The 14,699-nt window shown below is 35.3% G+C and overlaps 1 protein-coding gene across 5 annotated transcripts in view; it reads left to right on the top strand.

Moving 5' to 3' along the window:
* Positions 1 to 14,699, top strand: part of CASK (calcium/calmodulin dependent serine protein kinase) — a 196,164-nt gene that overhangs the window by 136,412 nt on the left and 45,053 nt on the right. For all 5 annotated transcript variants that reach the window (XM_042866613.1, XM_042866616.1, XM_042866615.1 and 2 more), the window contains one exon: positions 6,837 to 6,958. In XM_042866613.1, coding sequence (XP_042722547.1) covers positions 6,837 to 6,958 — 122 coding nt within the window. The remainder of the gene's footprint in view (positions 1 to 6,836; positions 6,959 to 14,699) is intronic.

Here is a 14,699-nt window from a genome sequence, read left to right as displayed (position 1 = left end):
CTCATACATAACATCCCCGTAACATAAGAATGAGAATTTGGTAGATTTTTATATTAAATTTCAGAAACTATTATTTGTATGTAGTTCCAATAAAAAAGAAGCTGTCGTATAAAGCCTCAGCCAATGATTTTGTTTTGAAGTGTACCACCTTCAGTAAATTTAATGAATAAAAGGCTTTGCTGCCCTCTTACTGGTCAGAAGAGCAGTTCCATACATTTTTGTAATGAGGAAGAAAGTACCTAAAGAAGTACAAGTGAAGGACACTCATTTGTTAAAGTTGCTCTTTGTTTAGCTGCATGTAAGTATGAAGTTTGTGAGGTTTGGGTCTGTTCTGACCCTAGGCTTTTTTCTGTCACACTTGTGGCTGGTTTTTGGGAGAGGGAAGCAGGGAAAAGGGATTGGCAGTCTTTTGTAAAAGTCCCAAATACAGAAGAAGAAAGTCAGAGATACATGAACTCATAGTGCCCCTGTCTGTGCAAAATAAAGCAAGGGTCTATTTCTTTTCATTTTCTCCAAAGTTTACTTGCCTTTCTTTCCTTCTGTGTATTCCTGAGATATATATCATTACTCCCATAAAAGCTTCCCAGTAACATGCATAGAATTGTGTGCATGTAGGATTGTATTTGTAAATGTACAGAGTACCTAAACTTGGCTCTTTGGTTTCAATATAGGAAGCAACAAGTCACTGAACACTAGATAGGTGAAATCAGAGGAGTCCTTATCTGCCCTTATATTTCATTTGCTGTTGGCTATATATGTGAAACGCGGATTTCCTACCTTATTTTAAACTACAGTAGGCATATATATGCATGCTTCAGCTGTCTTCTGTCCTTACAGAGATGGTTGCTCTGGAATGAGTGAGCAGCAAAGAGCAGCAACTTAACTATGTGAAGTTAGAGTCATCTGAGCTCCAGTGATTCATGCAGATGTGGTATAATGTAATGAAGAGCATCTGATCCTCAGTTGGCTTTCCATTAATCTAAAGAGTTACACCTGTAGTGGATAGGTCCTGTCATTTGTAAAATATTCTTTTCTTGCCTTTAATGAAAACAGAATATGTTTAGTATTTGCTTTATAGGACCAAGAGGAAACAGAGGGGTTCTTTCTTGTACACTGCTAACTTCTGTCCGATGCTACTGAGACAAATGTGGGTTTTTATGTAAAGCACAGGCATAGAATTTATAATTATGCTGCTGTTGAGCCTAAACATTCATGTATTGCTGAAATAGACAACCTTCCGTGTGTGTCTGAGCATGATTTGAAAATCTCATCCAAGAGGCACGCATCATTTCTGCAACATTTTGATGTTTTTCTTATTACCTACTATGTTAAACATTTATGCCTTGCACTTTTAGTTTATTCTAATCAGATGCCTACAGAACAAAGCTAACGGAGGCACAGATTTGTAGTGTCATCACTGAATAGGTAGTATAAGTGTACAAGTTTCACTGGAGTCTTAATGTGCATCATAATGTGACAAAAGAACCTTTGAATGACTTGTTAATTTTTTTTTAGTACATGAAGCTTGAATCTCACATTGCAGAGTTCATAAGCATGATGTTACTTCATCAGATGAGTTCTGTCAGAATCTCATATTTACACGATGGTTTTTTTTCTGAAAATATCTGCACTCAATAATAATATACAGAGATTATATTCTTGGGTTTTTTTATGAGATAGTATCTTGTGTCTTCATTCAGTCTTCCTGAAACCTAAGAATTTCTAGGAAAAAAGACGTTTTTGTTGTCTTTACTGTATGTGCTAGCCTCAGATTTTTTCATAAGCAAAGTGCCTTCTAAAATGTGTGTGCTTAGAGATCCAGGATTGTTCTTTAATGTCATTTCCACTGACTGCACACAAGAAGGCAGCCGAGATGAAGTAGGAGAAAGTCGCTCGTGTTGACTGTAGATTAAATGGCATAAGGACAGAATCATGATATATAGGGAAACTACAGATAACAGCTAATCTTTGATTAGTCATTTAAAAGCCACTGTAAAATCTCCAAAGCACATTTACCTATATATAACATATAAAGTAGTTGAAAAGCTGTTCCAAATTAAGAGAAAGAGAATGAACTGAATGAAAATGAGTAGGTGATGTGTGGAACTTAGAATAGTACTATACAGTTCTACAGATCCCAGGGGATTGAATCTTGTCAATGTGACTTTAATAAAAATGTACTATTATTATAGTGGTTATTACAACATCTTCTACAGAGTTATTTTCTGGAATACTAATTGCAGGAGGCTTGGAAAAAAGTCACGATTGTAAGTTCTGTATTTAGAGAAGGTCAGGCTTCCTCTCACAAGTTTACATTGCTCACAGGAGGGTTTATGACTAAGCAAGATTTAAATAAACGTCTAATCATCAATATTAAATAAAAATTAGATTTCTCTTTTTCCTGTCTATTTTTCAGCAAGATTTAAGTCTTTTTACCTAAGCAATCTTTTAGTCACAGAATCAGGGCCACATAAAAAGAAGCTTGTAATTCACTGTGCTGCCTATTGCGTAAGACAGGAAGTCGTTTCTACCCACCATGTCTTCTGGGCCTCAGAATAACAAACTTTTGGGGGTGTTTTGTGGTGGAGACGTTCTATTGCAGAATATGGAGACTGTTTCTTAGATTAGTATTTTCAAGATTTTTTTTTAATGTTCAAGGGAAGGATTAAGGAACTGCGTTCTGTCTCTAAAGATAGTTCCTCCAGCAAAATCACCTGTTCCAGGCTAGAATAGCTAGCTCCAAGGACACGGTAACATTCTATTTTACCAAAGCTTCTGCTTGTAACTTGATGAACCATGATGATCTAGCCACCAGTGATGACCAGCTCTGCCTGAGAACTACAAATACTCTGCGGGCAGAATTCAGTTTAAGACTGTATCTGAATTATTATCTCCATAAATTAGGGAAATACCTGTGATGACTGACCACACACTGGACGAAAAAAATGATCCAAGTTATCTTCTTGTAAAACAAATAGTTCTGACAAATATTAGAACTGCCTAAGTGCACAGGAAAGTACTCAATCTAAAGTCCTGTCCTCCTAAGCTCCTTCTTTTAAGCAATGTAGTATTATACTTAGGAAGTCACTCTGTTAACTCAAAAGAGTTCAGTGTACTACTAATGACTGCAGAAGACTATTTTCAGCATTCTGGCTGTTTTGTTTCTTTGTTTGTCTTTAATGTGAGAAGCCATAGCTTTCAGCCTTTCGGAGGTGTCAACACAGAGGGAGCTGTGAATAATCTCAGCTGTAGTTTCTTATGTAGCCTTATGGGAGTACAAAAAAAGTGAAGGTGAATGCATGGCCCAAGATACCATCTTTTGTGCACACTGAGAACACATATCCAGTTACAATAAATTTCACAACACAGTCTTCTCACATAAACACATTTGGTGCAGGTTTTGTTTCTCCACCAGTAAGAGAAGAGTCTTTTACTTTTGTCACTGTCCTTACAACCTTTCCTGCACGATCATTTGTGTCTATATCTTTATAGTAACTTGATGTGCAGGGTAAGGCTCTTCTCACCTAATTAATTTAGGCACGTACAGTGGCAGTAATCAGCACTTTATAGCAAACTTTACAGTCTTTAAAAGAAAGTCAAGTTGATTAATTTCTTTTTTTTTCTTCTTGGTTTCCTAATTTTTATATTTTTTTTTTATAATTTTTATCATGTAGAGTCTGTAATTGGTATAAATCATTTCAAATCTAACCTTAAGATTTTGTAAATGTGTAACAACTCACTTAAGCTTTTCATCGTCTATGGTGATGCTGAAGTGGCTACATTTTCAATGACGAAAAGAGATGAAATGCTAATTCTAGAGGATATTAGCTATAATCATGAATATTACATTGCATTTACAGGTTGGGGGTTTTTTTTGAGTGCATTTAACCTTTATTGATTGCTTTTTCCCAAATGCTAGGAAGTAATTTAAATATAGTAGTGTCTGAATCTTTTTTGGGATGAATGTTCCACAAAAAATGATGAATTTTATTTTATTTAGTATCTAAATTTAAAGTTCTTCTGAATTGTTAGGCCTTTAACTTAGTGTCTATAACAGAGCTAGATGTTCAGAAAAATGCCTGTAGAAATATTCTGTCACTATTTTAAACAATAATACGCTGTCAGTCCATTACTGCTATGCCATTTTCTCAGGCAAATGCATACTGTGATTTGTAAACATGTGACAGTGTTGAAAGGTACAGTGGTAGATACTGTAGATACACCACAAGATTGTAGGAAACAAACAAGCAAACAAAAAACTACTGAAACTGTGATTTTGAGAGATTAGCAAAGTCACTATCAAAACTTGACATCAAATTTGTTAAGGATATTCTTGGAAACTTTTTACTACAGCCATCTGGTCAATGCAGTCAGTGGGCAGGAAAGAACAAGAGCTCAATGTTTAGTGTTCTGGAATTTCCAGATATTCAAAAGGCTTTTCAGATGCAATATTAAAAAGTAACTTTTATTTCTTCCAGAAAGGCCACATTTGTGGAATGTGATTCCATATTATCACATTCTAGGTCAAATAATACTGTCATATAAACAATATGATGGTCCAGAATATTCAGTCATTTGCAATTGAAAAGGACAGCTTCTAGCATACTTCTCATTGTTCTGGTTTTGGCTCCAGTTCTTGTGATTATGAGCACTTTCAAGAAGTATTTTGAGACTGAAATATCTGAGAGTTTGAATTTTATCTTCTCTAAGTTTTCCTTAAAGTCAACACTCCAAATAGATGGAAAGGGCTTTGAGCCTGGAAAGGAAAATCTTGCTAGAAAATAGTTTGCTAGAAAGTCTGAACTTGGCAAGAATAGAAATAAAAAGAAATTGTTATAAATAGCTTTCTGCTAACCAGGTCCTAAAAACTCAAGTACTTTCCTTTAGGCGTGCAAATCTCCGAAGTCCATCAACCTTTAATGGATATGCTGAAAATGTTAAAAAGAACTAAGCACAATCCCATTTTGTCCTTAGGTAATAAGTTTCTTCCATACCACTGAGGCTTGTGAATATCTCTTTGCTCTTACCAGCACCGGGTCCTTGTATTCCCTCAGTTTTCTTGCTGTGTCACCCAGTGCACAAGGTGTGGTACAGAGGAATATAGAAGATTCCTTTCAGCTGAACATGATTTTTCACTGTCAAAGTTGGAGCAGGTTTTTCTCCTGTTTCGCACACCAGATCCAATGTGCATCAGCTACAGTGCCTTATTCCTAGCTATGAAGCCACCACTTTTTATAGAGGAACATAAGTTGTATTGATAAATCTGCTGCAAATAAGTAGTCATTTCATGACAGAGAACTAAGTCTTACTGCTCATGGCCCATGACTTGTAAATGAATGGAATACTGTAGTTCTTAACCTTGCTGTTCAGTAACTGAGAGGAGAATCTTAGGTTGATTTTTTTTAGTAAATGGGATATAAATTTTGCAAGATTTGTAATTTGCTCATCCTTCTGAGGGCTCAGGTCACAAAGCTTGCATAGTTGCATTTGTGTTTGTCATTAACTTCATTCCAAGTTTTCTCAGTTTTCAGACAAATAACAGTTTTTAACTTGACTCTTTGTGTTTGGGAGAGTGTTGGTTTTTTTGCTCTTACTAAATTCTGAAAATGAAATAGATTACAAAAGGACCTAAGGTAAGGAGGGCAGGAAAGAATTGTTCATATAATAGAAGGTGGAATTTCAAGAAATACAGCATTTTTTTAGAATTTCAATTATTATCCGACTCTCTTGGCAACAAGAGACTGGCAAATAAGTAAGTAAACAGAATAAATACATTATTAAGGGATTACCAAAATACAGAGCGTGTAGAATTTTGTATCCGGAATAAAGGATTTATTTTTTACAATGCATTCAGCAGTTCACTGTCAGACATTGGCATTTTTTATGGCTAGCACTTAATAAGATGCCATCTTTCCTGTTGCTTATACCACTGTGGAAAATCTAAAGTCACGAATCCTAGGTGTTTAGACAAACCAGGATTAGCATTCTAGTACTGTGCACAAGTGGCAGCCACAATTGATACCTGATACTTAAAACAAGATATTGCACAAAGAATCAATATGGACTGTTTTTCTGTGGATTTATGTTGTGCTTCTTAATCGTTTCCAGCCATGAGTTCAACTTTCCTCATGAATTTTCACCTTCCATACTGCTTCTTGGTTCTCCTTTTGTCCCCGTTTACCTCATTTCTCCTTTCACCCTTACCCATTAAAAATCATCCCATCTTCCTATGACTCAAAACAATCCACTGGTCTCAAAATATAGCAATTGTTTTATCTGGGTCTGAGATACTGAAGTAAATAGAACAAAGTGAACAAAAAACTGAGCTAACGTTACTGACTTTTTTTTTTTCTTCTCCAGAGGACACAGCAGTCAGGTCTTTCTCTTCCTTCCTTCACACAAATGCTGATCTTAAAATAGATTTGTGAAAGCGTTGTTGTGGGTTTTTTTTTTCAACTTTCTAACCAGTTTGTAATAAGTATTTGAGTTGAGCCAATAATCAAAAAACTGAAAAAAGGAAAGGCTGGAGTAAGAATGTTTGGGCAGGCAGTTGCACAGATAACCCAAGTGTCTTCATAAGACATTGTTGGAAGCCATCCTAAATAGAACCAAACAAAGCTTAATAAAAGAAGGTTTTAACCTCTCTTCAGTTAAACTAATTCTTAAGAATAATTGCACTATGAGTGGGTACTGTTGTTGTACTAAAGTTTATTCGGTGTGTTTTCCTATAAAACTCTGACTGTCAAGATTATGTGAGTTTCCCTTTCAGAACTTCACAGTTTACTGTGAGTCTTTGCTCTATTGATTTTTTTTCCCTCCTGTTTATTGCCTCATAGGAGCAGTCTCACAGGTGCTGGACAGCCTGGAGGAAATTCATGCACTTACAGATTGCAGTGAAAAAGACTTAGATTTTCTTCACAGTGTTTTCCAGGATCAACATCTTCACACGTTACTAGATGTAAGTTTTCTTGCATAAGCAGTTTCTGTTGTTCATTGGACAATATTTTGTTTGCTGTCACATGCAGAAATCCAGTTTATATTTCTTAATAGTTTTTAACCAAGTAGACCTAGGAACTAAACATATCATACTACCTCTGAAAATGTGTGAATTTGTGAAAACATAAAATTTTGAGGTAGAACTATTTCCTCAAATTCAACTGTTGACTGCAACAAGCACCATCAGCTTCACTGCAAGGTTATAGTTCATCCCTCATGTTCAGTTCCAAGACCTTCTTGGAAGGACAAATTCAGAAACTTACCAAGTTTTCATTGGCTTCTGTGTCTATGCAGTGTTGGGATCTAAAATAAAGGTCAAACAGCAGCTGAAAAAACTTTCCCAGATTTGATTCCAGAGTATATTGTGCATATTTATATGAACATTTTATGTTAAAGACTTATGTTGAAGGACTTGTTTTCAGACAAAGCTAAATGTTTTCTAAAGCAACCTACACATTACACTGAGAAAACACTCAGATGAAGGAAACAAATCCATAGAGGCCTAGGCTGTGCACGTAAGCAAGTACTGCAGCACAAAATTAGCAAATCTGTAGAGCAAAAAAGTTTACTCTGAGGACCCAAAGTCAACAATCCCATGTGCTTGGAGGGCTTTCTTTCTAAACTGGTTGGACTGCAGTTCTTTGGACTGCACCTACTGCTGGGTGGTCAGCACTTTCTATTTTAATCATTTGGAAGTAAATGTGCTCTACTAACACTTGTGAAAGTTGAAGAATGGTAGGTTGGCATAATCAGAGGATCCATTCAAAACGCATTCCTCAGTCAATGCAAAATGTTCATGTAATGATGAAGATGATGACTGTTTTGTTACTTTGTCTTAAATTTTACAGCTTAGAAGCCTCAGTGAATATCGTGAATTTGCTTTTTACACCACGAGACACAAATATAAGAGTCATTCCAGCTATCATAATAGGCAGGTAGATGGTTATGGTAGAAACTGAAAAGGGTTTCTGAAAAACTGTTGAATGCTTTAGTTCCAATAAACAACTTTGCAGGGATATGATCCAAATATAATTGGTGCTTTATTTCTTTTGGTGTCCAAACACTGTTAATGTAGTAGGTGATTTGTATGCTTGTTACAAATTGTTTAGTTGTTGGTGATTGTTGGACCATCTCTACCCAGAGCATCCTTAAAATTTACAGGATAAAAATCTGCACATGCTTCCATCTGGAAGAGTCCCAACCTGCATGAACTAGTATGCATGAGAACATAAGACTTATGATAAAGCTTTTTCAAAACACAGCTGCTCCTATAAGACTCAAGGAACTGCGGCTAGCTAGTTCTTAGGTGATGAGGGCATTGCTGTAGCACAAGAATACACGTCTAATCTTTGCTCTAGATAACTGTTTATGCAGTTTAAATTAAAAAATTGGTTAAAAATATATGAAGCATGCAGGAATAAGGGATTAGGAGCTCATGACTTTCCTGAATTGTGTCTCCAACTGTTTGTCTTACAATTTGCATTACAGTGTGAATGTTTTTATCCCAGAATGAGTTTGTTTAGCTTGTGTTCCTGAAGCTTAAATTGTTACTTCTTTTATATATCATGTTGCAGTATAGAAAGTTGATTAGTTAATATTAGGGTGAAAAAGCTAAAATCTGAATGGAAGGAGAATAACATGAGGGAATAATAAGAACCTAAATACTTGTGTCACTCATGCAGGAATGAACTTTGTTGTGGAGTGCACCAATCAGAACAAAGAGTAATGGTTTTAAACTAAAATAAGATTGATTTAGATTACATATAATAAAGAAGTTCTCCACTATAAGGACGGAACATTGGAACAGGTTGTCCATAGAAGCTACAAATGCGCTGAAGTTGTTAGCACTAGGTTGGATGGGGCCCTGGGCAACCTGATTTAGGGGAAGGTGTTTCTGCTTGGACAGTCCAAGTGTCCCTGTTTGGAATTAGATTATTTTTAAGGTCCCTCTGAACCAAAACTGTTCTAAATGATTCTATGATTATATATATTATATAATTTCTTGGTTTTTTTTTAAACCACCTGGCCTTAGTGGAAGTATTTTGCTGAGTGATAGGTCTTCTAGGCATTAACTCAAGCTTCTGTGACTTTTTTGCTTTTTTTCTGTTCTTTACAGTAGCAGTTGCATGTGAAAGACTGAAGCAAGACAGTCTTTGAGACTATTCAAAAAACAACTTGAAAGAGAAGGTTATGTTTCAGTAACTAGAGGGAACTTTGACTTCTCCTTATATGTTAACACTATGCCAGTTTCTCTCTGAACTCTGAAAAATTCATCAGTTGTATCTGAATGAAGCTCTGTTTGGGAAACAGTTTATTCCTTTCAAAATATTTGAGGTTAACAAGGCCAACAGAACAAGTCACCTGCAAAGGATTATATTCCAGTATGTAGGAATTTTGTATACCGTCATGAAGTTGTGGCTGTCACTTTGCATTAAAAACTGCTGTTCCTCTTTCTTGGCCTTTTACCACAGTTAGATTAGTTCTCATGTTCCTACTCTTTCTCAAGAGTTATTCTTAGTTTTAAATTAGGGTCATGATGATAGATCATTCCTTCAGCTGAAATACCTTCTTTCGCTGCTGAACTAACTTTTTTTTCTGGGAAAAAATAATAATAATGATAATAATCTTTGTATTAAGAGCATAAGTTTGATTGTTTGCTTTTTTCGTTAATAATCCACAAGTAGATGATGTCAGTAATTCATTAACTTAGGTGCATTTCTGAAAGCTGTAGATAGCAGGACGGAAAGCCATAGAAAAGAGGATTCTTATCACCCCACTGATTGTTTTTCATTGATTAATTTTTATCTACTTTGATTAACTGACATAAGATTCTTTCAATCTGGGTGCCAAAGCAGTTCAAAACAAAGGAGGAAAAGGTGGCATTAGCTTACAAAGTAATATATGTGCACTCTAGGCCCAGTCCTCCAATATAACAGCATATCCTCATGTGATCTTATTAAACATTTCCATCGCATGATTTTTACACAGTTATGAGTAGAACGTTTTTGGGTTTGTTTGGTTTTGGTTATTTATGTACAAAAGTTAACCATTCATTATTAAAATCTTAATTATGTTCACAGGGGAGAGTAAAAAAAAAAGAGACCTTCTAGATATAAGTGTATTTATTAGCATATGTAAACATATAAATAGTTTAATACTTGTTATTTCTTATAAAGTAAAAGAGTAGCTTTGGATTGGACAGGTATTTTTTCACACTCCTTTTAGAAATCTGATGATCATAATTGTGGTGAATGCTGTATGACGTTCTTGTTTGGAACTTAGAAATTTCTGGTTTTAGGACAATATAAGTCTATTGTTTTTTTTCATTTTGGTATCCAGTTTAGGTCATAAAGGACATAATGAAGTCAAGTGTATAAATAAGTTCATGAAGAAAAGAAGTTAAATTGGAATAGTAGAACAGCCTTTTATTATCGCTGACAGATTTTTTAAAACTTAGAAAATTATTTAAGTTTTTCTAATTGACTTTCATGTATAAGATCCCAGGATGATCTGCTGTATTTTGTCAGCAGTTCTGGTCAAGAAATTAGAAATGAATGTGAGGAGATTACTGATTTTGGCGGCTTTTGTGTTTGACTATTTTTGTGTCATGACAAAAAAAAAAAAAAATTTATTAATGATCATTTGTTTTGAAAAGTATACTGGGCTTCAAGGCCAATCTTCCCCAGTGGGGAAGATCTTAACAAACTGTGTTTTCTGTCTATTAATATATGAAAGGAAACCAGGTTTGCTAAAAAGCAAAACTAAAGGCTGCTATCTTTCTCTTGTTGAGTCAAGTAGTTTGGTCACCTCTCCAGGGACAGTTTCTGTGGGTGATTCTGAATGCAGATGTCGTTTGATTTACAAGTGAGATTTTTGCTCAGTGGGAGAACAATATCAGCTTTTGTGTGACTGGGGCCTCTGTGCTGCTAGCTTTGTCTGTGTCTCGCTGTCTTCAGTCAGATAATGCTCTAGGCTGGTACATTTTGGCTGCTAATTTAAGAAGTTGCATTATTTTCATAGATGAATATTTAAGGTAAGTGTTATTTCTGTAAATGTGTCTGTGATGAAAGCATGATGAGTTTTGAAGAAATTTGATTTTACCTTCTGCTGGTGTAATGTGTTAAACACATACAGCTTTACTTAAATGTAATGATACTGCTGATTTTTGGAGTAGTTATATGAAACATACATTTATGTGTAGCCACTTCTTCCCCTTACAGATGCATTTTTATTCACAGTGGATATATTTAAGGCATACTGATTTTTCAAGAGAATCTGGTTTTTTGTGTCTGTTATCCTTTGCTGCTAATGGTAATGTACCAAAGGAACATGCATACATGCACATTTCAGATTTCCCTTAATATTTATTTTGAACTCAAGTCATCTGAAGAGATTCAGTCCTGATGTCCAGACTTTTAAGGAAACATACTTTCGCTTCTGCTAAAAAGAATGCTGTTGGGTTCTCAGTTTAGCTTCTTACATCGTTGGCTAAAACTTCCAACTGTGTTTATTTTGTTTTGTTCTATTTACCCTCACAATGTTGGATGTTGGCAGGATGTTTGAATGTCTCTTATTAAAGTGTATTAAAGTGCCTCAATGTGATTGACACTCCAGTTCTCTATTTGAAAATTCTTCTTGTATTTGTCCCCCCCTTTGCTATTTTCTGAGCAAAGTGTGTTAATTTGAAAATTCTGTTATACACTTCATAAAAGCAAAGCAAAAGGCATTTTTATTTTCAGACTGAGTCTAGAAAGCTTAAATATTTTCATTTATTGGCTCATTTTTCTGTGTTTTCATTTAAATATGGCTTTCTATGTGAAGCACACAATGTGGTTCGAGGTTTTTGGATCATGATTTGTACTTACTCTCTTGAATACTGATTACACTAAAACTAGTAACTGGAACATGTTTTAGTGAAATATGAATACACTTCTGTCCCACATGTAAAGCAGAAGGTGTATTTGTACTAGATAACTTGCCAAACTCGCTCTATGCTTATGGGAAATAAACCTTTCTCATTCTTTAATCACCTTGATTTCCTACTTTTAATTATATTGTAATTGATACATTTGTTAGACAAGAGCAAATGGAAAATATTTGATTAAAGAAAGAAAAAAACTGTTGGCAGGAGAACACCTTGCTATTTGGGGAACCAGATCTGGCTTTTATCCCAGTCCAGCAGAGGCAGCATGCTCAGCCCCAGGGAGTGGGAGGGACTGTCTCTCACACTGCAATGGAAACTCATTTCCCAAGTAGAATAGCAGGAGCAGCAACCAAGCCTTAGGGAGAACTGTTGGAAGAATTCTCTCAGCAGGTGGACTGAATCCTCATCACCAGCAGAGTGTGTTTTTTCTCTAAAAGGTAAATTGTCCAAAAAAATTGCCATATTTGAAAGAGAACTAGAAGCAGAGACAATTCTAGAACGTCTTCTGCATTGTTTTGTTCTCGAAAATATCTTCCATTTTCAGCTTCCTTCATATATTTGAATTTTACTTTCTGTGTTCCCAGGGTATGTAGATCATTCTCCTAGTCAGCATCATCTTGTTTTCTTGCTCTTCTTGTTTCTCTGTTTTACAGATTTATAGAGATAATTTGTCTTATAGGTAGTCTCCAGAGCAGAAACTATTCTGCTCTATCTTTGTTAATAAATGCAATACTGATGTGTGATGAGGTCTCTTAAACACAGGACTAATGCAAATAAGAGCTAAAATAACTTTTACATTGATTATGGTATTTTATTTTATTTTATTTAGAAATGTGTGTAACCATCACTTTACAACTGCAAAACATTCTGGGTTGGATAGCATGGCACTGCAGCAGTTGTTGTGTTGCACTTAACCTGTCTTCTTTCTAACTGAAGTTCTGTCATTTCTGAATATTTATAGGCATAGTACTGATATGGTGAATCACCAAGAGAAATACAGCTTAAAAAATGCATATGTAGAATGCAGATAGCACTTTTTAGCCCATTCCTCTTGACCTAATGTCATGTCCTCAGTGTTGAGTGTGTCATTGTGTCTGCACATCTGTGTGCGTGTGCAACCAGCATTGTCTTATTCCAAAAGAATTCACTTGCAGATCTTTTTTAGCATATAGAATCCAAAAAATCCTGTGATTACAGAGTGTTTTTATGGTGTTGCGCCCACATCTGTCAAAGAACTCTAAAGGGCATTCCTAATGCTTGTGGAATATTTAGTTAACATCACTGATGCTGTTTTAAGATATGGAGGATCATTGTCGTATTTGACTTTGCACATTCTCTTCCATTCTTTTTTTGTTGGGTGTAGTTCAGATTTGTTTCAATTTTTTTTTTAAGCATAAGGGCTATCTTTTGTTTTTCCTGATAAAACTTAGTATTTCCAGACAGTCTTACTTCTCTGAGAGCCTGGGGCTTACTTTGACAACTGTCAAAAATGAATAAATGCTACAGCGTCTAGGATATGGTCTGCAAACGTTTGGTAGTACCTCCAATTTCTTCAGACTTATATTTCAGTCTGCACTTTGTCTGCAGTTAAGTCGAAGATACCCAAGGGCAATGCAGTAACATCCCAGTAAAATATGCTTCTGCTTTTGCAGTCTGTCAGGCCTCCTTGCAACCCCCTTCCAGTCATTCAAGTAGTTGGCTGGTACACATTGACTGTTCTCTGTACAAAAGAGCTCACTGCATTGTATTTTTATTCTCAGTGTGTCATGACAAAAGACTTACATGGATAAGGAGAAACAAAAATGGCTGTAACCTCAACACTGAGACCTCTCACTGCAGAATACACTCAGTGTCACCCAGTTAGGCTTATCTGTATCTGTACTTCATGCTATAGATCTCTAGACCATTTTGGAATATGGGGGCAAGGTGAGGATAAAGGTTATTCTGTAGAGAATATCAAAATGTCTTCTAATAGCCCTTTCTGTGATGAGGGATTGGTTTTCCTTAGTGTTTATTTTTATTAGCTGCTTGGTACCATCTTTAAGATGTGTTTTGTCTTCTTTGTTCTTGAAATGAGCATCAATTTAAATACCTCATGCAGCAAAAAAAATTGAATGTCTATGTTACTGAAATATTGTGACCGTGAAGTTGCAAGTACAAGTACAAGTACAATGTGAAATTATGCTAAAAAAAAAAAAAAAAAAAAAAAAAATTAAAAACAGGAAGTGATTTTCAGTTACAGGATGTTGGGTTTTTTTTCTTTTTTTCCCCAGTGTTTTGGGTTGTTTTTTTTTTTAGGAAAATAGGGACAACAAGTGAACACATGTGAAAACAGAATTGGAAGGAGTTTCCACTGATGGCTTTGCTGTCATATTGTTAAAAAATTCAGTAAAGGATATTCCTTCCTTCCTTAGCGCATTCCAATGCTTCATTGACTTTCTAAACATAATTTTTTGCTTGCATCCCTGGTACACATTAAGAATTTTTTTTCTTATTTTATTATCAGTGGAATTGAAGAACTGATCATTGACATTTCCTTGATTGGGAAACTGGCAGCATGTTTTTATTGTTTTGCACTCCTCCTTCAGTACTTTCTGTTAGATAAGAATTCATTGAGTATGTTCTCATAATCATGTTTTCTAAATTTTCATGGCTTTATTGCTCTCCACTCAGATCTTTTGTTTGATTGTTTTATATCCACTTGGAAGAGTAATGCTCAAAAAAAAACTAATGTAGGAGGGTATCATTTGATACTTTTTTAAACAACATAATAACCACC

This window comes from Lagopus leucura, unplaced genomic scaffold (assembly GCF_019238085.1).
Source record: "Lagopus leucura isolate 7727_CA_CO unplaced genomic scaffold, USGS_WTPT01 Super-Scaffold_100001, whole genome shotgun sequence".
Lineage (NCBI taxonomy): Eukaryota > Metazoa > Chordata > Aves > Galliformes > Phasianidae > Lagopus > Lagopus leucura.
Note: the sequence above shows the minus strand (reverse complement) of the source record. Positions and strands in the feature narration are given on the sequence as shown.